Source organism: Rhamphochromis longiceps, linkage group LG3 (assembly GCF_057381845.1).
Source record: "Rhamphochromis longiceps isolate RC_006_pf linkage group LG3, R_longiceps_female_GT1.1, whole genome shotgun sequence".
NCBI lineage: Eukaryota > Metazoa > Chordata > Actinopteri > Cichliformes > Cichlidae > Rhamphochromis > Rhamphochromis longiceps.
Window position 1 is genome coordinate 63,227,182 of NC_140559.1, and position 26,886 is coordinate 63,254,067.

General features: G+C 41.9%; 2 protein-coding genes across 2 annotated transcripts in view; both read right to left on the reverse strand.

The window, feature by feature from the left end:
• The window catches only part of LOC146675685 (protein NLRC3-like), a 388,198-nt gene that overhangs the window by 64,236 nt on the left and 297,076 nt on the right, over positions 1-26,886 (reverse strand). The gene's annotated exons all lie outside the window — the stretch shown is intronic.
• LOC146675687 (ribonuclease inhibitor-like) lies at positions 17,175-21,071 on the reverse strand. The gene is made up of 3 exons (XM_085400668.1): positions 20,902-21,071; positions 18,361-18,534; positions 17,175-17,685 (listed from the first exon to the last, which is right to left on the reverse strand). Exons 1-3 carry the CDS (start codon positions 21,069-21,071, stop codon positions 17,676-17,678), a joined length of 354 nt encoding a protein of 117 aa, XP_085256794.1. The 3' UTR covers positions 17,175-17,675.

A 26,886-nucleotide genomic window follows, 5' to 3' on the forward strand; every position in this document is an offset into this window, starting at 1 on the left:
ACGTCTCGCTCCATCCACCAACTGCACCACAGACTGTCCAGGAGTTGGCAGATGCTCTAGTCCTGGAGTCTGGGAGGAGATCCATCAGGAGACCATCTGCCACTTCATCAGGAGCATGCCCAGGTGTTGTAGTGAGGTCATACAGGCATGTGGAGGCCACACAGACTACAGAGCCTCATTTTGACGTGTTTGAAGGACATTACATCAAACCAGATGAATGATTCTGTATTGCACTGATCAAGGAACCAACCCAATAGGAGCTAAAGGCATCCTCTTCACATTACTTAACATAGTGAGTTTATACTATGTTTAATGTGCATTTTCTTCATCAGTCTAGAACATAACATGTTAGCGCTCCCTGGTTCTTTTTGGAGACAGATCCTGAGACAGCAGGCAGCTTTGGAGAACTCATGCCAGCTGTGGTCATTAAGGAATCCTTTGATTTAATATTGATTTCATGACAACTATCCTCAGGCACATATTCCTGGATATATACAATGACACGAGTAGACACTAACCCCCAGCAGTCTGGTGCTATGACAGCATAACTAAGGGCTGACCTGAACCAGCCCCAACTATAAGCTCTATAAAGAAGTGAAGTCTTATGCCAACTCTTAAAAGTCTTGACCATGTCCACCTCCAAAACTCATAATGGACTTTGGAGGTGGACAGCTATCAAGCTCCTCACAGAGGAGCAGCTTGACAGCTAACAGCTCCCAATTTACTTTAGTCCAAATACATGAATTCAAATTGAGGTGATAACTATTTATCAACAGTATGAATGTCTGTTCCCGTCCAACAAAGTTGTTACTACATACCATGTTGAGCAAGGCTTCCACTTGACTTTAACTTCTTCTTTTTCCTGAAAAACATGATATAAACAAACAATTAATTCAGAAAGACATGCAGGTTGCATACAAAAAGGAGCCTACAAACATTTGGGTACTGTTGAATGGCTCAATATATTATACAGTTAGTTTACAAAAACATAAGAACCACTACAATGCTTGTACTGCCAGCATCGAGTGCATGTCAGCAAAGCAACACTGCTTACATTGTGGCTCACAAGCTCCACTCCTTTTCATCAAAACCAAAATTTTATCTACATTCTGTTTTTTACACTTTAAATCCCAGTTAGGTTAAATATTACCAGTAGCTTTTCAGATAAAACAGTAATAAAGTCCTAATGGTTTCATAAATCTTCATATTTTTTTTCATATAAGCATCGGGGACAAGGCTGTCTTGCAACTGTTGAGGTCACTAGTGTGCGCCCTATTTCTTCCAGGATCACTCTTCATTTGTAGGTTTTAGTGGACTCCTACTACTGTGAAGTGGTTTTCATGGGACAGGGGCTTGTATTCCAAGATCTGGGAGATTGTAGAAATGAGCAGTGATGCCCTTCTTGCCATCTTTCCAGAAATATCAGTGATCTGGAAGCTGTTAGGCTGACTTACAGCAGCAGCACTTTCTGCACCTGCAGAAACTCCAGGACACATTTACTAACAGTGTTTGTTGCTGTGTGTGCTGCAGCTGCAGCTTTGAATTTTTTTTGAGAGCTAATATTTTGGCTATGGTGTCTTGTTATGAAATGTACAAGAGTAAGAGTGTTAGCATGTGTGTCAAAGCTACGTTTGACTGGGAAACTCAAAGCTCAATAACCTGTATCAACAACAATTCACTGCAGCCTGTGTAATATTTGATGCATCATAATTTATTCCAGTCTATCTTGCAAATACATGTTTGCGTTGCAATGTCATGCACAACACACACAACTATTAGAGCCTTAAGATCAAACCTGCATCATTCTTTTGGTCCACTGCAGTGTAGCAGTCAAACAAGGAGAAGTGAAGTGGCCCCAAATGGCCAGGATAGAGATCAGAGGGTTAATGCGTAAAATGCATAAAAATATTATTGATTACAGGATAATACATTAATGTTAATATCAACAATAAGCTTTTTACTCTGAAGTTACAAGTATAAACAATGCTGTTGCATTTACACTTAAATTTTTTTACTATAAGTATGGAAACAAGTGAACAGCATTTTATAATAAGTTTAACTGGAATTCTGTACACTGAAAAACAAACAACAGATAAAAAACACAAACAAACAGCCAGTGCCTTCATCTGTCCATTAAATGTCAAACATCGCTTTGACCTGTAGTCTCTGCTCGTCAGCACATGCTTTTAAAAAGAGCTCCATGTCCTCTGCAAACTGAAAAACAAAGAGGAAGAAGTCCCTCTACACAAAAACACTGTGGATGACAGGCCAGGCAAACATCTATTGACCTGTTTGAATGCCTCCTCATCATGTGAGCCTTGAAGTTTTTTTGTAAGAAGACTAAGACCACAGTGAGGACGTTTCATTTTCATGGACTTTCCACAAGCCCCAGTTTCATTTAGCACAGAGGGTGGAGCACATGAATGTTCTACCCAAGATTCAGGAAATGGTTTAGATGCTGGAGACGAGACATGGAGAGGGAGACGAGGCTCCACGGAGAGTTCAGTGGGGAGCAGTCCTGAATGCTGACATGACAATAATTGCCTTGCCATATCCCCACGCTGTATGACTGTCATGTTACAGAAGGGCAGTGAAAGTGCACCGGCACATCATTTTGTCTGTAAGAGAGAAAAAAAGAAAAAACATCTAATTTAAATGTAGTTATATAGAATGCAGTCAGTTTATCTAACAATCAGATTGTACATATTAACAAAAATATCCAAGCCGTCCTCAATAATGAAAGCAAAATGGTGTGGATCACAAGAGCTGTCAGGAAATGTGGTGAACAGGAAAAATATTTAATGAAAACACTTTTTTCTCTCGCTGATGAATGAACTGAACTGTACAATGTGAAAAATAACTTTTAAGTCAACAAAGACCTGCAGAGGTGCTGAAAAGAAGTGCATATTTATGACTTTAACTATGAGGTATATTTAATACCAACATACCTTTGAAAGGCAAAGCACTTTGAATGTGTCCATTTATATGCTGCTCAATCTTTGCCCTGACAGCAGGGCTGAGAGTGGGGCACAGAGGGCAGTGAAACAGCCAACACGTGGTGCATTCCTGCAACTCTGGCCTGGAGGCAGAACTCCAATTTGATATTTGCATCTAAAACAGAGAGAAAAACAGATAAACACCATATACACATTTAAGTTCAGGTTTTAGCAGAAATAACACGTTACAGTTAGCATGTAAGAGATTTGGGAGAAAATTCTTTACAAAAACATAATTTACAAGAAACTTTTATTTGTGACATACGTATCTATTGACATATAAAAGACAACTGAACAAAGGCTAACTAACATCTGGGCAATAAAACAGAATAAATAGAGAATATTAGTATTTATACATATATAAAACTCTCTGTGACGACCTTTACAATGTTTTTGCAGGTGGAATGAGAGACATGAATAAAGTGCAATATGCAGTAAATGGAACAATGTGCATTGATGTTACAGATCGTGAAAAGTAGTGAAGTGAATTTGTTCATAACAAGCAAAAATCAAATACGTTTGAAACTGACCACTAAATGCTAACCAGAGGTGTCAAAAGTGCACATTCTTACTAAAGTTTAGATGCCTCGGGGGTCTGACCGTTGTTGTAGCGCTAACAAAGTGCCAACGTAATCAGTGTAAGCAAACTAGATGATTCCTACAATTATATAATTATTAACGGCAAATTTAGACATGAAAGACTCTGTAACAACCTTTACGATCCACTTGCAAGGTTTCCACAGTCGATGGCTGTATCCCAATTCAGGGTCTGCAGCCTTAAAGTTCGCAGCCTCAACGGTCCATGAACTCTGAACATCTGAACTCTGAAGCATGAACTCTGTGTCAAAGATTCAAGTTGCAGTTATTTATATTTCCTATCACCTTAAATCTTCACTCAAAGACACTCAAGTATCTGTGACAGTGTGTATATAGATGTATCATATATAAGAGAGAAATATTGTTATTTTAATATGTTGGCATTACTAAATGTGGCTCAGTGCTTACATATATGTGTAAAAAGCAAATGTACGAGCTGTGATAACTGTGTCTGATAGAATGAAGAGTAGACTGATAAATGAAATATTCCTTTATTGGGTGAGAAAATCAGACCATGTCATAACTGCTTTAAGTCATACAGAATAGACATCAGAGCCTTAAACAGGCTGACTTCTGCTAAATGGGTCAAACTGGGCAGAAAGTCTACAAACACATAACATCCTTATAGAAAATGATGTAACACTATAGATCAACTTAGCTCAGAATATATAAAGCATATAAACAATCACAGCAATATGATGCAACAAACACAGCAGTGCTACTGATCCAAAACACTCAAAGCTTCATAGAACTGAAACCAACATTTATTTTTAGCTCCATTCTGCTGCTGATACAGACTTTAGGTTTCTGAACATTAAACTTGTTGCTGCCTTTCATAGTGTGTAACTTGAAGGCCCTGAGTACTTTCTCCCACACTGAAAACACTGGAATGACAACATTATTTGAACATTACCTAATAAGACTGATTCAGGACAGACAGTTATGTTAAACTTTCCTAGCAGTCCTTCACAAACAGGGAACAGTCTGTCTATTCTCTCCATCTGTCAGCTGCTGCTGGCTCTTCCTCCTCCTCTTCCTCACACACTGCTGAGTTTGTCCTGGTGGATCATCAGGGCTGCAAAGCCTCACAGATGATGTGCAGCAGTGGGTCCCTCAGTCTGTCCTCACTCTGGACACTTGCAGTCGTCACACATGGAAATCAAATGTGTGATAAGGTGCAGGATTCAAACACAAGTGTAACTTATAAACACATGTTCATACTTTTATTCCACAATCAGAGAGAAAGAAACAGAGAGAGAGTGCAGGACCATAGCTGGACTCGCCAGCGGCCCACCGGGCATTTGCCCGGTGGGCCGCTGGCGATTTTTTGCTTTTATGGGCCGATCGATTTTTTTTTTTTTTTGGAAGGGTATAAATAATGAAAGGTGTTGGATTGGCCAATTGGTCATGATCGACTCTGGGCTGGACCAATTACAGCCGAGGAGGGCGGATGCACCCTCCCCCTTGTTTAGCAATCTTATAGATGAACTAAAGAAAATGGAGAACAAAAAAAGGAAAGAAGGTGCAGAAAAAATTAGGGCCAAAAAGAAACAAGCCCTTCAGGCAGACGCTGCCAAATGTGCAAAAATAACTGAATTGTTTGGCGGTAGCTGTGGCATAGCTTCCACAGATTTAGCAACATCAGCAAGTGGTGGAGGCCAGCAGGTGGATAAGGGAAAGGGGAGGCAAGAGGAGGAGAGACCCGAGGCCGCCACCGGTCATAGTGGCAGAGGAACTGAACTTCAGGTAAGAAGTTATGACCTGCTGTCTATCTGTGTCAGATATAAACCAAGTTTAGTTGTAGTTTGTTTTCGTTGTGCTGACTTTTTACAGTTGCTTAGAATAACTGGTACTAGCTAGCATGACGGAGTTTATATACTGCTGGGCGGGTGCTATGAAGTTACTGATAGTAAATTTTATTTTATGCTTAAGGTTAGTTTCTCAAACTCCTCAAAATCTTAACAAATTGTGCCAATCCTTACATGTTGCACCAGGCTGATTTATCATCAAAAGTGGAGAAGTCTGTGACAGAGGAGACAGAAGAGCAGCAGAGAGAGATGGAGCAAGAGAGAGAAATAAAAGAGCAGGAGATGGAGATGGAGAGATGACTTTATGTCATCCATGAGGGATGCATTTGACATATGTTTCACATATTATAGCCCAACAAGTTACTTATAGCAATTTAAATACGAGCAATCACTTTTTGGCAGACAATCACTTTTTGGCACAACACCGGCTATTTTTTGTGTTTCTTTTTATCGCTCTGTAGCTGAGTTCAATTGAAAGCCTGCATGCGCTAGTACCTCTTGCCACAAGTTCCCAGAATCCTTTGCGGTTTTACCCCTGAATGACGTCACATTTTTGGTGGGCCGGTCTCTAGTCAAAATGCCCGGGCCGATTTTTTGTCCCAGTTCAGCCCTGTGCAGGACAGACAGACAGGTGACAGTCTCAGGTGTACACACTGCTACACAACAGCACCAGAGAAGGAGGATTTAGTGTTTGTGTTATTACGAGTGCTAAACAAGAAGAGTTCCCAGATGGTGCAGTGGACACATGTGTGACTGCTGTGATTAAAGCATCTTTCTTTCAGCTTAACGAGTGAACCGTCAGCTCGTTCAAACACACGTTAAAGTCCGTTTGGCTCGACACCACCGAACAGAGGCAGCAATATAACATAGCTAACATTAACAGTGCAGTGAATCCTGCTTGTGCCGTGATATTCAGGACTGCAAACCGAGAAGCATCGCTGACTTTCAGCTTGTTGTGTTTGTGGATATATGACTGACTTTAATTATCCACAAAATCATCACATTCTCTGTAGGATTAAGGTCGACTATTGAACAGCGTATATTTTAAAGTAAAGGCTTTAAAACCAAGTAAACGCTGAAAGTACAAACATCACTAATGTCACATAACTTTGCCAACATGTGGCCAACAGGAATGTTTTAATGTTCTTCATTATTAAACATCTGCACATAAATAAGTGACATAATATTCAGTACTTACTTCTGAAAGTTTACTCTTCAGCCGCCCCTCTTCCGCCGTTTTCTTTCGGCAACATTATCCACACCCACCGCCGCGCCGTTCTCTCAGAACTGAAGAAACTTCTTGGATAAAATGTCTTCAAGAAATTTAAAGCAGTTCAGACGCTTTTCTTTCCCAGCTCCTCAGACTGTCCACCCTGTTAGCTTCGTTAAGCAGCCATGAAGAGTAGAAGGCCAAGTATGAGTTTCAAACAATAAACACATTTATTTTTAAACCCTGCAAATAAACAACATTAACATCAAAAGTTTTACATTTCCTAAATTTATCCCACAATCTGAATATAACACCCACTTCCCCACGTTTGATCCGCTGTGTTAAATATGATTAAGAACAGAATGCAATCATTTGCAAATCCTATAAACCAGTATTTTAAACAAAGTGAGAAAATGAAACATTTAAAGAAAAATATTAGCCCATTTTGAATTTGATGGCAGCATCCTCTCTCCAAAAACTAAAGGCGTTACGATGTTTAGTGCTGGACCATGTTGGTTAATGTGTAAACTCAACAGTTTCCATTTTGATTAACCTGACCAACATCTAACATAGAACACCTTTGAAGTGGACCTCGCAGCCTGTGGATAACTTCAAACACGTCGAGGTCTTCAGAGGCTGAACTTTGACCCAGCATCACAAGGAGCGCCATAAACACTTGTTACGGTTATTAGAAGGAACCCAGCCTTTAGACATCCCCACAACGACATCGTGACCAAGGGTCTGTTGCATGATTTTTAACATGGCTACAATGTGTCGTCTGCTGAGTCATCGTTTAATACAACAACGTACTGAAAGAGAGCATTCAGCATCTGACTGAGCTGGACTAACCTTCCCTTTCAAAAGTGAAAACTGCAACATAAAACTGGAATACAACCAACTTCTAATGAAATGTAACATTTTATAACATGAACACAGATTCCAGGTGAGCTGTGTCTTCCAGGACTGGATTTACCAGAACAGGTATGAGGATGGTGCCTGACGGGCATGTACGAGCTGGAGTGGATCCCAGCTAACACAGGGTGAGGAGACAGACGACCGTTCACGCTCACACTTATTCACCAGTTAACCTAACCCCACTACCTGAATGTGTGTGAACTGTGGGAGGAAGCCAGAGTCCCCTGAGAGGACCCACACAAACACGGGGAGAACATCCAACCTCCACAGAGACTCTCTCTGCACTAAAAGCACAAAATAAAAATCACACCGTCATGTAATTTAAGAAACTGGTCTTAAAAACAGTTAATCTAATGTGTCCACATGGAGCCCGTGTTAAGGTCCGTACTGGGCTTCAGAACATCAAGTGAACAACGTCAGATGGGACCTGAGTGCGTTGTCTCCTGATAGAAAGTGCTGAGGATCAGAAGGACTCAGGGACAACACGATATCTGTCCAGCAGAGGGCGGCATTATTCCAAACGGCTCATCGAACTATTAAACAAATGCACAGACTGCACAAACACAATGACTGCAACTCACAATGAATTACACCAATTACTACACCAAACTACAACATCGGCCTATGGCATCAATTAGTGCATAAAGCATACATCAAGTTACAGCCAAAAATGCATCACAATGACTCAAGCTGGGGTCAACAGGTTTCCCCTCATTCTCACCCGACCTTTCTGCTCATCAGGTGCGGTGAACAGGTGAGTGCAACCACATTTATCACCTAACACGCCCACGAGTCACGCCTCACACCCGTGCACCAATACAAGGTGTGCATTTAAACCAACCCTCTTAATCCAAAACAAAAAGGAACAACTCATATGGCTCCTACACTTGTGCTCAAGAACTCAGTCCCATATTTTAGGTTATTCTGAATAAATCGTTCATGCCCTCTCTTGGGAAAGAAGCTGTTGTGGTTCCTGGTCCTAAATCTAGTCGTCCAAAAGTTCTAAACGACTTCAGGCCTGCTGCCCTCACCTCAGTCTTTGAACAAATCATCAGAAATGTGATTATGGAAGACACTGAACTTCAGCTTGATTCAATGCAGATTGCACATGAGCCCAATAGAGGAGTGGAGGACGCGCTTTTGATTCTACTTCACCTGATTGTCAAACATGTAGAGAGTAAAGGACTTCAGTTCATCGATTTCTCTGCTGCTTTCAATAACACAGCCCCAGATTTGAATCAAAAGACTTTTAGAACAGTTTGAAATCCGGACAAACCTGAGCAAGTGCAGTCATATAAATATCTTGGGGCCATTGAGTCTGTTTTATCATGAGAATGATGCAGGACAAAGTCTTATAAAAGCAGCTTTGTCCCTGCTGCCGTCACTAAACTTAATAACTAATAACTGTTTTTCTGATTTGATTCATCGCGTCTACTTTCCAAATGTGTGTCTGTCAGGTTTAAATCGATGTGTGTGTTTGTGAAGGGATGACAAACGCTATTATTTTTCTGTAAAGCAAATTTACGTAAAAGTAAAGTAACCTTGATATGTCAGGATGTAGATGTCCCTCCCAAAAACGTCATCAGCCCTGAAACATCGGTACTGTTCCAGGCAGCATTGCTGTCCACACGTCCATCAGAGTGTTAGAGGCGGCTGCCACGGATGTTGCAGTCTGCTCTCTGTTTCCATGAAACAACCACACTTGAAATGATCATTAAAGCTACCTGTACTAAAGGAAGCTGAGAACATGGCAGACGTGGGACTGACTGTGATCAGACTGTGACGATTGTTCTTGAGCAGATCTACAGGTCAGCTGTTCCACATCATGTTTCTAGGATGGAGCCGTTTGGAATAATGCCGCCCTCTGCTGGACAGATATCGTGTTGTCCCTGAGTCCTTCTGATCCTCAGCACTTTCTATCAGGAGACAACGCACTCAGGTACCATCTGACGTTGTTCACTTGATGTTCTGAAGCCCAGTACGGACCTTAACACGGGCTCCATGTGGACACATTAGATTAACTGTTTTTAAGACCAGTTTCTTGAATTACATGACGGTGTGATTTTTATTTTGTGCTTTTAGTGCAGAGAGAGTCTCTGTGGAGGTTGGATGTTCTCCCCGTGTTTGTGTGGGTCCTCTCAGGGGACTCTGGCTTCCTCCCACAGTTCACACACATTCAGGTAGTGGGGTTAGGTTAACTGGTGAATAAGTGTGAGCGTGAACGGTCGTCTGTCTCCTCACCCTGTGTTAGCTGGGATCCACTCCAGCTCGTACATGCCCGTCAGGCACCGTCCTCATACCTGTTCTGGTAAATCCAGTCCTGGAAGACACAGCTCACCTGGAATCTGTGTTCATGTTATAAAATGTTACATTTCATTAGAAGTTGGTTGTATTCCAGTTTTATGTTGCAGTTTTCACTTTTGAAAGGGAAGGTTAGTCCAGCTCAGTCAGATGCTGAATGCTCTCTTTCAGTACGTTGTTGTATTAAACGATGACTCAGCAGACGACACATTGTAGCCATGTTAAAAATCATGCAACAGACCCTTGGTCACGATGTCGTTGTGGGGATGTCTAAAGGCTGGCTTCCTTCTAATAACCGTAACAAGTGTTTATGGCGCTCCTTGTGATGCTGGGTCAAAGTTCAGCCTCTGAAGACCTCGACGTGTTTGAAGTTATCCACAGGGTGCGAGGTCCACTTCAAAGGTGTTCTATGTTAGATGTTGGTCAGGTTAATCAAAATGGAAACTGTTGAACGTTTCAGAAGTTTACACATTAACCAACATGGTCCAGCACTAAACATCGTAAAGCCTTTAGTTTATGGAGAGAGGATGCTGCCATCAAATTCAAAATGGGCTAATATTTTTCTTTAAATGTTTCATTTTCTCACTTTGTTTAAAATACTGGTTTACAGGATTTGCAAATGATTGCATTCTGTTCTTAATCATATTTAACACAGCGGATCAAATGTGGGGAAGTGGGTGTTATATTCAGATTGTGGGATACATTTAGGAAATGTAAAACTTTTGATGTTAATGTTGTTTATTTGCAGGCAGTGGCGGTCCTAGCCTGTTTGGCACCCTGGGCGAACAATCCCTCTGCCCCCCCCCCCACACACACACACACACAGACACAAATCCTTACACACATTAACATAAAGCTGCTGCGCACACACACACACACACACACACACAGAGAGTATGCATTGTATGCAGACGGCTACCAAACAGCCATCATAATTCGTCATACAATGAGAACAGGACAAATCAACAATTGACAAGGACTAATTAATATTTAAATCTGTAACATAATGTATTGTTTGGAGTTTAGTCTGTTACTGTTTGTTTTTTTACCATTTCTTCTTGGAGCAACTGTAACCCACATAATTTCTGACTCACTCTGATTCTGATAGTTTCAGGATGACCTGCCATTATCCAATCACACATCTGCTTACCTGCATCTTTTGCTCGTTTCTCCTCCTCTTCTTTTCTATTTTTTCTAAGTTGAGCACCATGATGGCTTTGAACTTTTCTTGTCCATCTTCCATTGGTTTTAATTTTGCACTCCAGTATGAACACAAATCCCCCAACACAAGGATCACCACAACATGATCTAATAGACCTACACCTTAGTTCACAGATTCACTTCATCTAGGGTGCATTTCTGAGATTTCACACAACCCAGGATTCAAATCATGAATACATAATGGACTTGGATTTGCAACATTATAAATGAAATGTGCTCTTTTTGGAAGCAGCAGGGGCCCCCTCCCCTCAAACTGTAAATTTAAATTGTTATTGATCCTTTACCCCTGGTCCTAAAGTGTATATTTATTTTCCTACTCTTCTTATTGTTTGTTTACTTGCACTGCTGTAACTGGAGCCTCGTCATCTCATATCTCTGTATACTGGACTGTCTGTAGCGGAGATGACAATAAAGTTTACTTTGAGTTTGGCAGCGAGCAGGCGCACCGAGGGCTCTCGCGCTCACTTTCGTGTATAGAATTTCGAAAAAACATTGGTGCAAATTATAAGTCTGTATCATGATGCCTGGTGTTTTTGTGTTTGTTGGTTTGTTTTTATTTTTCTTTATTTTGTGAGTTGGTTATTAGATGCTGCTCCAGCCGGTCAGACTCATCTGGCTAACCTAACAGCAGTCCTGGCCAGGCTAGAAAAATATGGATTGAGAGCAAACAAAAACAAATGTGAGTTCTTCAAGGATGCCATTGAGTATTGTGGACACAAGATCGACAGACATGGGCTCCACAAAACCGAGGACAAAGTTGAAGCAGTCCTGAAGGCACCAGACACTAAAAATGTGAGTCAGCTACGTTCATTCTTGGGCTTAATTAATTATTACCACAAGTTTCTACCAAACCTTTCAACAGTCCTGCACCCGCTGAACTCTCTGCTGCAACAAAATGTCAAATGGAAATGGACAAAAAACTATGAAGAGGCATTTAATTTAGTTAAGTTAAACAGCTCATTACATCAGAGGAGGTTCTGACACACTTTGATCCCAAGCTACCACTTCGCCTCGCCTGTGATGCCTCACCATATGGCATTGGTGCCGTGCTATCTCACAAAATGCCTGATCGATCCGAACGACTACTTGCCTTTGCCTCAAGGTCCCTAAATGCAGCCGAGCACAACTATACGCAGATAGACAGAGAAACACTCAGTCTAGTGTGGGGAGTGAAGAAGTTTAATCAGTATTTATATGGACGACACTTCACCCTGATCACAGACCACCGACCGCTGGTGTCCATCTTTAACCCTCAGAAAGGTATTCCAACCATGGCTGCGGCACGCTTGCTTGGGCTTTGTTCCTGGGTGCACACACCTACACCATTGAGTTCAAAGGGACAAAGCTACATGGAAATGCAGATGGACTTTCACGTCTTCCACACATGCAACCCACCGAAGAAATGACTGATCCAGCTACTGTGTTTCATGTTACACAAATGGAACCCCTACCTGTCACAAGTGCTCAGGTGAAAAGAGAAACGAGCCAAAACACAATCTTGTCAAACGATCTTACTGTGAATGGTTGGCCGTCCTGTAGTGACACTCAGTTCTCTGCGTACTCCACCCACAAAGACCAACTATCCGTTTGCCAAGGATGTGTCATGTGGGGAACTCGTGTCATCTGCCACCCAAACTACGTACAAAGGTACTGGACTCACTGCACGATGGACATTTGGGTGTTAAGATGAAAGGTCTTGCTAGAAGCTATGTTTGGTGGCCAGGCACTGATTGTGAAATGGAGAATATGGCTAAATCCTGCATTGTTTGCCAGCAGACGCTGCGCCAGCCTCAAACAGCACCTGTACACGCGTGGGAGTGGCCATCCGCTCCATGGCAACGCATTCATATAGACTATGCTGGCCCATTTATGGACTAAATGTTCCAGGTTGTGGTTGATGCCCACTCAAAGTGGCCAGAAATCTTCCCCGTAAAGCAAGCAACAGCTGCCAGCACGATCAATAGTCTTTGGTGACCGTTTGCACGCACAGGTCTGCCACAACAGCTCGTAAGTGACAATGGTCATCAGTTTACTGGAGAGGAGTTGCAGTGTTTCCTTGGGAGTAACGGCATACGACATATCACTTCAGCTCACCATCATCCTGCAACAAAGCTGAACCAGCCAGTCGCACAGAGGGGAAACCGCTACAACAGAAAATTGACAATTTTTTTACTGTCTTACCACTCATGCAACAACTGGACACACACCTGCAATGCTCTTCATGGGATGAGATCTGAGATCACATCTAGATTTGCTGAAACCAGACATTCGCAAGGATGTCCAAGATAAACAGTCTTCCATGGTGGAAGCAACAAGAAACAAAACCAGGTTCTTCAATGTTGGACAAAGAGTTCTCGCCAGAGACTACAGAGACCCAAGTCAGAAATGGCATTCTGGCACGATTCGTTCACGGACCGGACCGCTGATATACACCATAAATGTTGGAGCCAACTTAGTCTGGCGTAGACATGTTGATCAGATTCTAGATGCAGAATGTCACGTGGTTCCAGAGCAACCTGAGAGGACACATCTACACCTCAAGATTCAGAAGAGTTTGCCCTCGCTTCACCACCTGAGGTTCAGGGTTTACGTGAAACCACCAATGTTCAAACACCTGAACTTTCCACACAGAGCACTATGGACTCTGACCAAACAGGCAGACATTACCCTGAGAGAAATCGCAGAGCACCTCAGAGACTGAACTTATAGGTTTCCAGTTCATTTTGTAAGGAAAGCGGTTAAAATGTTTAAGAGGAAACAACCTACCTCTATGTTGTAAATCACTGAATAGGTGTCATATTTCAGTTTAAGTACAATTATTGGGTTACGGCATTTACCTGAAAATATCTCGATTGTTTGATACTTATGTTCATCAAAGCTGGATGGGAGGAACTGTGATGTATTTAGTAAAATCAGTTTATATTTTGTGGTAAAGTAGAGAACACCAAGTGTGGTGTATGTGCGCATTGATATGCCTGTGCCGTTCCACAACATGGTTAATAAAGTAAGTTACTAACAACCAAAAATGTGTTGTTACTTTACCAGTTGAGTTATAAGAGAGAACATAACAAACTGGTTGAGATCCTGGATTAAAGAGGGAATGGGAAGGGAAGAGGAGTACAGAGGACTGATTGGTCGGTTCGTGAGGAGAATCACCTGAAACTGAATGTGGCCAAAACAAAGGTGCTGGTGGTGGACTAATTGTAATTTAAAATGTGAACATTTTAGCTGTCCTCCATCATTCTCCCTGAGGAGTCGAGTTACGGTGACTTTGTATCTTCTACAAGAGACGCACAAGAGCAAGTTAAAAAAAAACTGTAGAGGAAAATATGGCAAAGTCCCAAGACTTACAAAAGGAAGCTTATGCTAGACGAGTCCAGAAGTACAGAAACCTTGTGTACAGCGTTGGAGATGAAGTTCTTCTCTTGAACATGAAACGTGGAAGGAAGGGAGGAAGACTTGATCCAGATTTTTCAGGACCCTACACCATTCAAGACATCGCTGGCAAATGTGTGAGATTAAAAAACACAGAAGGAGCAACTTTAAGAAATCACTACAGCATTGACCATATCAAGCCGTACAGAAGAAGCCACCATGTAAATATCAGTGACAAGTAAAAATACCCAACTCGCAGTCAGACAGTGAACAGCAGCACAGACCTGAAGATGCCCCCCTGCCATCCTACTGCTAACCCTCAGTGCCAGCAAAGTCCAGAGGATTCATTATGCACCCAAAACGGCTGACACAAGGAGTTTAATTGTGTTCCAGGACCAGAAACGCGTGAACAAGAACTTCCCTCCCAGAAACAAAGCTTAGAAAATGAAGGTGACATAGTGAACAACTCTTTTTGACCAGTTGGTCATTTGTTGCCAGTTTGGCGTTGCAACTTAATTGACTGTTGCATGACTTTGTTTGCATTTTGCAGTCTTCAACTCATATTAGATGTAAAGAAACGTGCAACGTGCACTGAGCTTGTGGAAGTCTGGAAATGGATTTGCCTGTCAGTAATTTTCTCTTTTGCCCACCCGCTGTACCTTTCCTATTTCTCTGCGTGTAAATGCATGCCTATTGTATTGACTTTTTCCTGTTGTGGCCCGTCGGCCTTTACCAAGCGTATCCACTAGAAATCTCATGCATGCCTGAGCTAACTTATCATATTTTTCTTTTAGTAAAGAGGCTATGGCGTGCAAAGGATACTGGGCGCTTGGAGGCAGCTGTTGGACCATACAAGTTATTTTTCGAACACTGCAGGGGTCACGGTGGTTTCTGATGAGGTAAGAGAACTTATCATTATTGAGTCTGATTTCGAGGTTCTGCTCCTTCTGAAGCATTTGCAGTGCAGAGACCATTAATAGTTTAAAATGTGCGGGTAGGTCGGGGGGTTTGTATTGCAAAACTCTGATAAGGTTTCACCCATTCACTTCAATAGGAAAAAATGTTATCAACCATAACACAGATGTTGTGACATCATAATACCCAGTTCCAGTATATGCAGAAAGAACCTTTATCAGCAATTATATTCCTTTAGATGTTTTTGTGTACAGCACTCAAGCAGTTACTTCAAAAATTGTTGCTGTTGTTGTATAAACTCAGATTTTTCAAAACAGGTCATTGATGCATATCTGCACCGTGTTATTGACAGACGAAAGGTAAGTAAGAAATGTCATTTACCTACTAATTTTAAAATTAAAAAAAAACCTATTTACTGTTCTATAACATTTTTCTATACTTGTGCAGAATGCTGCACACCTGCTCTGTTCAGTAGTTGCAAGCTCGTTGTTTTCTGGGCAGTTCAGATGCCTCAACTGGTATGTTGAAAGCTCAGAAGTGGTCCAAACAGTTGACTCCTTTCTGTTGCTGAGGAAAGAGTTCCGTTCCTTTAAAGAAGACTATATTTGAAAACACCCTGAGACGCATGGTACCTAAGTAAATCCAAATTACTCTGCACTTCCAATCCCACAGATGAAGTTCCCAGTTGAAGACGTGGCTGTGCCCTGTGAACTTTGGTACACACTGGATTCTTGTGGTATGTGTTCATTTTGTTATTAATTTGTTGTGAAGCAGTTTCTTGCACAAAGTGTTATTTTTAAATAAGTTTTCAGTGGCACAAACAATTGTAATTTTTAATTTAACTTTTTCTTTAGATTGTCAACATTTCTGCACAGAAAATACTGCTCATAGACCCCATGGGAATGAAGGTGTTTATGACAGGAAAATTCTGCGCAACTGGAGGTATGTATGATACTGAGGTGTTATTCTTAGATTAAAAAAAAAAAAATCTTGTTTCATTACAAACACTTTTGTTCAACTAGGAATTTTCTGAGGATGAGAGGGCATGAAGACACCATGGAGTGGCAGTTACAGACTATGCAACACAACAAGCGACAGGATTCCTGCAGTTGTGGAGTTTTACTGTTAAAGGTAACCCGTATTCAAATGATTCAGTTTCTTGTTAGCTAGAATTAAGACTTTAAGTGAATTTAAGTGAAGTGAAAGTTATTTCGGTCAACAACAACAAAGATGATCATTTTACATAGAAGTACTTAATCATACAGTAACTGAAAAAGGAATAGGCTGAAGCCTTGTGGCTTATAATTATCCTATCCTTTACCTAATTAAGACTTTACATTCTAATTATGATCAATCTCACAGTTTGCAGAACACTACCTTGATTTTGGAGAGGTCAGTGAGGTGTCAACCACTACAGAGCCAGTTGTGCTGGAGCGAATGCAGATAGCTTGCACCCTACTTGAAAATCGAGGTAAGTCCAGTAAAGTCCTTATCACGTTAGTGCGTACTTCCAATTTAAATAGTGCTTTTCAAACAGCACAGTACAAATAGTGCTCTTCAAACACTTTCAGATAAGACCCTTCTCAAAGTCTAATTTAGACTAATTTTCCAGGAAGTATATTTGGAAAAAATGTACTATTATTTTTTAATTATTCAATAAATAATGTTTGATTAAAACCTAACTATGATTGTGTTTCAGGGAACGCTGAGGACTACTGCATTGTTTGCTCAATGTTAGATGCTAACGCTGACCGCAGCATGATTGAAATGGTAAAACAAAACAAAAGAAACACATAAGTCTTAGTATCATTACTTGCCAATCATAATTAAAATGTTGAGTAATAGTATTCACCAAACAGAATATGAGCCATTTATTTTTCCTTTCCAGGTGCAGTATGAATCTTGCCAAAGATGGGCACATTTTGCATGTGAAAAATATAAAGAGAGCAACCAAGAATATAAATGCCAAAAATGTAGCCAGAGTCAGACAGAGACTGTGCAGAGACTGTAGAAGGACAGAGCAGCAGCAGAGCAGTCCAGATACACTGATGATCCTCTGTCAGATCCAGAGGGACACACAGGGATGATGCTGGACTCTACATTGTGTCTGACAGTGGAGCTGTTCTCAGAGCAGTTCACTCTGCAGCACTGACAGTCATCTGCACTTCTTCTCATTCCTCTGTCAGTCACTGCTGGATGAAGCTCTCCTCTCCACCTCCCAGTAACATGGCCCAGTCAGAGCGTCTCTACACACAAGCTGCTGCTGCTTCAACCTCTCTGGATCATCAGGACACAGCTCCTCCTCTCTCAGCACACACACCGCCCTGTTTACCATCATCAGCTCCACCTGCAGAGAGAAGAAGGAAGAGCAGAGGAGATAAACGAGTGTTTCCAGAGACTCTTCATCAGCTGTCAGTCAGTGATGCAGCACATCCAGTATAAAGAGCAGCAGGGACTTCAGTGCTGGGACTGTACTAGGACTCATTGTTGCTTCACTTTTTCTAATCTTTGGATTTTTATTGAAGTTGATGAAAATGTTTTTCCCTCGTAGTTTGAGTTTGGACTTTCATTCATTAGAAGAACCTTGGTGTGTCCACTCTGAGCTCTGTAGGAACCCCAACAACAAGCCCAACAATCCAGATGGACGGTTCCAGCTGTTAACTGGAGGAATTCCATCCAAACATCTGCTCTCACTAAATTCTTCCTCACCTACAGACTGTGTTCTTCACTGCTTTAAACTTGGAAACGAATGCAGTCATTGGTCTGCGTGCTGCTTTGTTCAGAGAGCTGATTGGCTGTTGACAGTGTTTGATCAGAGCGTGTCAGCCGTTACTATGGTGACCATAAAGGTCAGAAACAGGAAGTGTTTGTGTCCAATCCTGAAGCCTGTCACCATTCTCCTCTCACAGCTTCACTGAGAAGCTGCAGCTTTACAGGAAACACTGGATCTTTGTTTCATACTGACTGTGTTTAGTACAATACTGCTGACAGCACCACCCACTCACTCCATCACTCTACTTACACCAGAGTCTCCAGTCTGTAGTCTGGACTCCACTGAAGATCAGACAGCTGCTCCACATCTGGATCCTTCAGGTTGTTTCCCCACAGCTCCAGCTCTCTCAGATGGGAGGGGTTGGACTTCAGTGCTGCTGCCAGATAATCACAGCTGATCTTTGACAAACCACAGAAACTCAATCTGTATAAAGAATGAAAGATGTAAGTTTATTAGACAAAGTGTGAGCTTGAAATCATTCAGTGTTTCATCATCTGTTCAGAGCTGAAGAAGGTTCAGAATGTAGAAGTTTAGAAAATGGAAACTCCAAACAGCTGAAGCCAACAGGAAGCAGCTTCAAACAGGAAACTGTGCAGAGTTTCAGACTATATGTCCTGATGCAGCCAGTTGGATTTTGGAGATTTGAATCTCTGTTCTGTGACTAAGTCCTTGAATCATTTCTTCCAGTTGGTCCAACAAGACAGACTAAGTGTTGGACATGTGTTGTGGCTCCATTAGGGGAGCTTCTAAATGTGATGTGATGGCCCCTCTGGGTCTGTCAGGTCACAGGACTGAAGAGAGCTCAAACTGGGCACACAGTTGTTCCAGTCTGGACCAAAGACTATATACTGGGACTGAGGGACTGCTTTGACTGCACCCACTGGGACTTTTTAAAGGCTCATGTTCTCACTTAGATCATCGATTTCTACTTACATTTCTTTCTGGGAAAAATGGGGATTACTTTGGAAACAGGAAGTATTTTCCCCAATAAGCAGCCCTGGATTAGTAAATCACTCCAACATGTTCTCAGGCAGAAGAAGCTGTCTTGTTATGAGGGAGAGAAGAAAAAGATTGAGGCACAGAAACTTGTTGAAAGAGAGATAAAGCAGCTAAAATCAGGTGTAAAAGTAAAGCAGAGGATGAGCTGAATAAAGGACACTCAAGGCTGGCTTGGAAAGGAATGAAGTCCATGGTGGGGATGCAGAACAAGGAGCAAAGATGAATGTGATGCTGAATCAGCAGAAGACTTGGACTCATTTGATTCCAGCTTTGATATCATTGATTTCAATGAAGAGCTTTGTGATTGTAGCAAAGGGCTGGTAGCTCTGAGAGTCCCACTGATGAGGTGTTTGTGTGGAAATCTCTTAGTGGGACCAAAGAGAGAAAAAGCCCTGGTCCTGATGCTGTGGGAGGGAAATGATTGAAGTGTGCTGTGAGGAACTGACTGGGAGATTTTCACACATTTTCCAGTCCTTGGAACAACAGGAAGTTCCCAGCATATGGAAACAAAGGTTAAGTGTCCTATGGCACTCAGTGATGATGGTGCTGTGGCCCCACCACCTCCACCTCTTTGTAAAGGAACTAACTGTCATCTGAAGCTTCAAATGGAACTAAGACTTCCTCCACTAGGTGGCAGTGTCTGATGAGAAAGTGTTAGTGGAGCTGGCCTGGAGTCAGAAACAGGAAGATGCAGGATTTGGGCTGAAATGGGGGAAAGTGGTTCGCACTAGTGCCTTAAAGCAAGAAGGTTGTAGGTTGAAGCTTGTTGGCCTTTCTGTGGAGGTTGGATGTTCTCCCACAGTCCAATGAAATGCTGCTTAGGTTCATTGGTGCTTCTAAATTGGCTGTAGGTGTGGATGTGAGAGAGTGCTTCTCTGTCTCTCTCTGTTGGCCCTGTGATGGACTGCTCACCTGTGCAGGTGGACCACGCCTCTTGCCCTATGACAGCTAGGGCACAGGCTGCAGCCCTGTGAGCCTAAGCTGAATAAACAGTTAGCAAAAATGATCCATAGATGGCCTGAAATCCCCCAGTTAGCAGTTTGGTAGATAGCTATGACATGCTAATCCCATCCAGCAGCTGTATTCTACCTGTAAGCTGATCCCTGCTGAGCCAAAGCACTTTTTCATATACAAATTACAACCTTTAATAGAAACCTATTGGTCAGCATCTTATTAGCCTGCTGTTAGCTTCATTCCACAGAAAACTGAGAGAAACTAACAGAGTTGATAAAGAATAAAGAGAAATGTGCTGATTTACAGCCTTTGAAGTGCTTCAGATGATCTCTGTCCACTTCTGTCCACTCATTCATTCATGTAAGCTTTCTAATGCAGCTTTGATCTTCACAGTCTGCTTCATGAAACTCATTCTAACCCTGAATGTCAGAGTGTTCCTCCTTCTCTTTCCCATCATTCATGCTGGCAGTGGAGGAGATTTGGATGTTGGACTGTGTTTTGGATGATGTGTGTATGTTTGTGTTGGACTGCTGTCTGTAAAGCAAACGCACATTTTGCTTTGGATTTCAGTGTCAGACAGACTTTAAGGTGGAATGAAGAGTTGGAGAGTTTCACAGTGAATTATCCAGTGGAGGATTTTTCTTCTTCTTTGAAGGTTTGAAATGTGAACATTGTTCTGCTGCAGTCAATGGACTAAACCAGAGAAGAAGAAAACAGACTTTACCATGAAGATCCTCAGTGTGGATCAGTATAATATCAGCCTGATGTCTGCAGTTTAGTGTCAGCACAACTTTCACATCATATTCATCTCAGCACAACTAAAACATGCTGACTGACCCCAGAGTTTCAAGTCCACATCCTGGACTCTCCAGGAAACCACACAGATGCTTCACTCCTGGATCCTGCAGCTCGTTCCAGCTCAGGTGCAGCTCTCTCAGATGGGAGGGGTTGGACTTCAGTGCTGCTGCCAGATAATCACAGCTGATCTCTGACAAACCACAGTCCATCAATCTGTATAAAGAATGAAAGATGTAAGTTTATTAGACAAAGTGTGAGCTTGAAATCATTCAGTGTTTCATCATCTGTTCAGAGCTGAAGAAGGTTCAGAATGTAGAAGTTTAGAAAATGGAAACTCCAAACAGCTGACAGAGTTCATACGCCTTTGTCAGGGTCAAATTCAAGCAAGACCATGTGAAAATTAAAACACATCATCCTAGGTGAACTTAAACACCTTTGTTCCCCTTTTGTTAAGACATAGAAAAGTACACCACACAAAAATACTGCAAAAGGAAACGGTCGCCTTATATACATAGTGTATAAACTCAAAATGCACATTTCACTTCAAATTAAGATTAAGGCTTTGAACAGATCACATAGTTCAGTTCAACATATAAGACTTTAAGAATGCACAAGCATCTACTTAAAATCTATTTAATTTATCATCCATGATATTATTTTGTACAATTCCAATGTATTTTGTTCATCTCCCTTAAATAAACAGGCAGTCTTAAAGTATGAAATATTCATATACAAACACATATAAATGTGTGTACTGTCTCAGTGGCTGATAGTACCCCACAGGCCTCAGTGTGAGCTTGAAGACATTTATAATGTTTAAGTAGTTTAATGTGCAGGTGCTGACGATAAACACATTTTGAATGAAAGCCGGGGAACTTTGGTAGCACAGAAACAAGTGGCTATTCTTTGTGACTATATGGATCACTCACAATACCATTATTTCACACAAAGGCACCAAATTAATACTCAAAAAAGCTGCAGCAATACACACAAATATAAACAGTACTTGGTGACAACTTTGCTTTTAGCCTTTAACCCTTCTTGACTACTTTTGATGTGGCCTCTATATTTTACCTTTAAAAACAGTTTATCTTGCCAATCTGTTATTTTCTCATTTTGACCAACTGTATCAGCACAATTTATCTAAATTCAGACAAAATTTAAAATACACGTAGAAAGTGATATTTTGACTGTAAAAACCACACACATGTTTAACGAATCATCTTCATAACTTGAAATGCAAATAGAGATTGTACACTTTTAAAAATACGCACACGTTTTGCAAACAACAAAGTTATATGGTACTATTTAGCAAAAAATGCAGCCAAGGCTCAGACGTTTTTCATATAATCATTTCAAACTATTTACAGAACAATCAGGTGTCAAACAATAGTTTGTGTCACTCTAACACATATGAGAACAGCACAGGGATAAACCTGCAGGTCTGACAGCAGGTGTGTCACTCAGCGTTTACACTGCAATCTGCCTTTGTTGGCTTTAAGGCAGCAACTGTGACGATCACTAGTAGAACTGACACACAAAACAAAACAACAGCTACACACTAAATACACAAGACAACAAACTAACTTGAGACCAAACACGGTAAACGTCACAAATCTCTCACGTATCAAAACTCTCTCTCTCTTTCGCTCACTCGCTCTCTCTTGCCGGTCACTCCTAAAACTTCCCCCTTTTGCTAAACAACCAAATGTCATGTTTCCATATCATTTTTGATTGGTCGACATGGTACATTTTCCCACCTATAGGGCTTTGGAGCGTGATGTCACGGGAGATGGGCCACGCCCCCTTCCGCCATGACAGTAGGCCAGCCAAAGGATACCATTTCAGCTATGGATCGTACGTGTTGTGTTGTCGGTTGCAACGTTAGATCACACGATCGTGAAGGCAAGAAGCTGGATAACGGGCTCTCTTTTCATCGTTTTCCATCCTGGAGGCAACGTGAGGGATCCCATGTATCCGATATTACTAAACAAAGACGTCAGGCTTGGATTGCAGCGGTGAGACGAGCGGATATCGAGTTCTCTGCAATCCCCAGCTTTTTGTTGGTTTGCTCACGGCATTTTCTTTCCGGTGAGTTCTAAATTAATTCATATCACTCTTGAAAGGCTTTTAGTGTTATTTTCAACGTGCTGAGGTCATAGATAATGAGATAAAACATGCTAATGTGTGATGCTGCAGAACCACATCATGTCGACTGAGTAGCTTATGATTTGGCATCATTGCAGGCAAACCAGCATATGAAATGGATGTAACAAATCCAGACTGGGCACCAACACTGCACATGGGGCATGACGACATACCTGTATCAGACTCGGACCGGCACTCAAGGCGTACGCAACGGAAGCGAAAAAGAGCACCCATCGGAGGTAAACAACCCCCCCCCCCTCTAAAAACATACTAAATTGCTATCACTGTACACTAATCCGCACATAACTTCCAGATGAATCACACACCTGTCATTGGAATATTGGTGTACATTTACCTTATGTCTAATTTTATCTTACAGGCTTTCGTTATGCAGCTGCAGTGTCTGAAGGTGTGCCCCGTGCAGAAGTGATTGATGAAGATCTGACAGAAGACCAACAGCAAAATCACAATGTCATGGAGGCAGTGGACAGCAGTTGTGTTGGACAAGTGGAGGTTGAGGTACCAGCTGCAAATGTGGATATACTGAAGAAATGTAAACCTTTTAAAATGATGACAGATTACAAACTCTCAGCTGTGTCTGTAATCAAACCTCTGTAACTTTGCTTCACTTCAGCAGCATCAGCTCATGTTCACATGTTGATTCATGGTTTGCTTCAGTTTTTGATGGACTGCAGAATATTTTGAAGGTTATCTGCTATAAAAAGCCAGAACAGGAAAATCTGCTTCATGTGTTTCTGTTTGATCCTCAGTGACTTTGACACAAAGGCCTCTGCTGTGATGATCACACCTCTGATCAAGTCTCACAGTGTCAGCTTTGTTTTTATACATATGGATATGTGCTGATAAATGATCAGAGTTATAATATTTCCCACTGTCTGCTGTGTGCCGTGACCTTTGACCTGCTAAAGACAGTCAGCTGTGGATTATTCATTGTTGTGTCTGATACTTAGAACTGTGAGGAAGAACACTACACAGTTAATCAGGGTCCCCTCTCTCTGAATCAGGAAAGGTGGGCAGGCCGCGTGTGGGCCGCGGGCCATACGTTGAGTCTCACTGTTTGAAATGTGAACATTGTTCTGCTGCAGTCAATGGACTAAACCAGAGAAGAAGAAAACAGACTTTACCATGAAGATCCTCAGTGTGGATCAGTATAATATCAGCCTGATGTCTGCAGTTTAGTGTCAGCACAACTTTCACATCATATTCATCTCAGCACAACTAAAACATGCTGACTGACCTCAGAGTTTCAAGTCCACATCCTGGACTCTCCAGGAAACCACACAGATGCTTCACTCCTGAATCCTGCAGCTTGTTGTTGAAGCTCAGGTCCAGCTGTCTCAGATGGGAGGGGTTGGACTTCAGCGCTGCTGCCAGATAATCACAGCTGATCTCTGACAAACCACAGCCCCACAATCTGTATAAAGAATGAAAGATGTAAGTTTATTAGACAAAGTGTGAGCTTGAAATCATTCAGTGTTTCATCATCTGTTCAGAGCTGAAGAAGGTTCAGAATGTAGAAGTTTAGAAAATGGAAACTCCAAACAGCTGAAGCCAACAGGAAGCAGCTTCAAACAAACACAACAAGAGAAAAAACTCTGAATGTTTCACATTAAAGTCGTACATTTATCATAAAAACAGGACAAAGACTTGAAAAAGTCGTGTTTTTCCTTCCAGGAACCACAAGGCTTCACTTTTAAAGGTGAAGTGTGAAAGAAATGGACATATTTGAAGTCCAACACCTTTTTCCAGTCACATTATTAAAGCAGACAAACTACAAGCTCATTTTTATTCCAACAAGTCATCTTCTGACCTGGACTAACAACACTGGTCTCTATGTGCAGCTGGCTGTGAGACCAGTGCTCAGGGAGCGTCTACAAAGTGCAACACTGAAAGAACATCACACACTAGCTTTGTCCCAAAACGTCGGCTGCATCCTTCGGAGGACCCGGTATTCGCGGTCTACGTGGGCCGGGTCCTTCAAAGACCGAAAAGGCTGGAAGTGCGAGGCTGTGAAATGGGACGGTCTAGCCTTCAGATTTGCGTCACCGCTGTGTTTGTGGAGTTTAATAAACTCGGCCGTCTGCTCCTTGCTATCTAAAATATAACAGGACACTGGCGTAAACTCTCGACCGTCTCACACTTCTGTTTAATCAGTTTCCTGTTTAACGTTTATTCAGCTGTGTGAAAATCCCAGAGGAACTTTGATCTCAGCCAAACCGATTTACTCCGGAACAAATAAAACACAGAAAAAAGGCAAACAATTACATTTTTAAGTTATCCGAGTGACTTATATATCGTGTTTCACCTGAGTAGCGAAAGAGCGGGGTCTGAAAACGATGAAGCCGGGCGTCCGCTGCTCTCGCCGGCTGGAGTGACCATTGAACCCCCCGGCTTGCTAGCGAGCGGGTGGGGAACAGACGTCTCCGAAAACGTCGGCACACTTTTGCAAATATGCGATGTCTTGATAAACCGAGCAGATATTTGAAGTTTACACAGCTACTTTCTCGCCTGAAAATATGTTAAAAGTTTATTTTGTGACCCAGAAAGATTAATAAGAGTAATTTGAAAACTTAGTAGCTGCCGCCATTGTTGGCAGCTGAAATTTGGCTGGGATATGAATTCTGGGATATGGTGGGCCACGAAGGACACACCCGACGAATCCTTCAAATTCGGGGAAATGAAGGACGCATTTGTCGGGCACATTTGAAGGAGTCGACAAATACGGACAGCCTTCATCGCCTGGCTGTGATGTAATCGGCCTTCAAATGCAGCCTCTGGAGGATGCAGCCGACGTTTTGGGACACAGCTACTAATTTGCTTCCATCATCCAACCTGAAGAGGAAACAGAGACGCCTCCCCTTCAAAGTAAAAGCTGCTCCTTTTGGACACAGTATCAAAGAAAGTCTACAGTATAACATAGAAAAGACAGAACAAAGTTTTGGTTGTTTTTAAATTGTGCAGAAATGAAACTACACTAAGCTCAATTATGTGACAGACATTTCATCCCATGTCAGTTTGGCCTCATCCTGGGCCGGATTATCCAGCACACACTCTGACCACAGGCCCATGTTGAGCAGGATGAGCTGCTGGCTAATCTGGAGGCTGTAGCAGCAGCTCACAGTCACAGTGGATTTCCACTCATGAAAAAGCTCTGGCTGCTTCATTTCTCATCTCATATCAGAGACTTTAATGCTTCACTGAAGCTGTACTGTGATGCTTCCATATCCCAGTGAGGCCTCCATAATGATTTCAGCTGTTCTGTACACACACTGTGTGCCCTGTATGGCTCAAAGTCTCTGCAGCCTGTTTTTATCTGCTATCATCAGATCTTCATCATCCTCATTCACATCCCTCACACACTCTACAGCCTCATCAGCACTGACTTCATCTTCACTGACTGATGGAGCACAACATGAACCTGTGGAGGCTGAAACACTGTCCTGTCAAACATCTCCCCGTCACCACTCCACTTCTGTCAGCCTTTAAATGAACCCTGCTCAAGTCTGTCACTTCTGTTTGGAGCCAAAAGAGCTTAAAGATTACGCCACTACATTCTTGTCTAGAAAATATTAAAGTGTATTTGGTGACACACAAAAAAGGGTAAAAGTATAGTTTGGGTCCACACATGTCCAAACCCTGGTGTGTAGGCCTACTTAGTATTGAGAAAAGCCCACTAAAAGAACGCCCACCAGACCAAAGCAATGGTGTTGACTTGATCAGCATTAACCCCGCCCCCTGACTTTGATGGGTGAAGCTGACAAATAAAATGTATTTATGAACAGCGATGCAGGGCCAGGAGTAGCAACGTGAATTAAATAAATACATCATTAAATAATTCATTAAATGTGTCAGTAA

Coding starts and splice junctions, on each gene's coding strand:
- LOC146675687 (XM_085400668.1), bottom strand. CDS start 21,071: ATGGACTGTGGTTTGTCAGAGATCAGCTGTGATTATCTGGCAGCAGCA. Junction 18,535..20,901: donor TGTGGACTTGAAACTCTGGG/GTCAGTCAGCAT, acceptor TTCTTTATACAG/ATTGAGTTTCTGTGGTTTGT.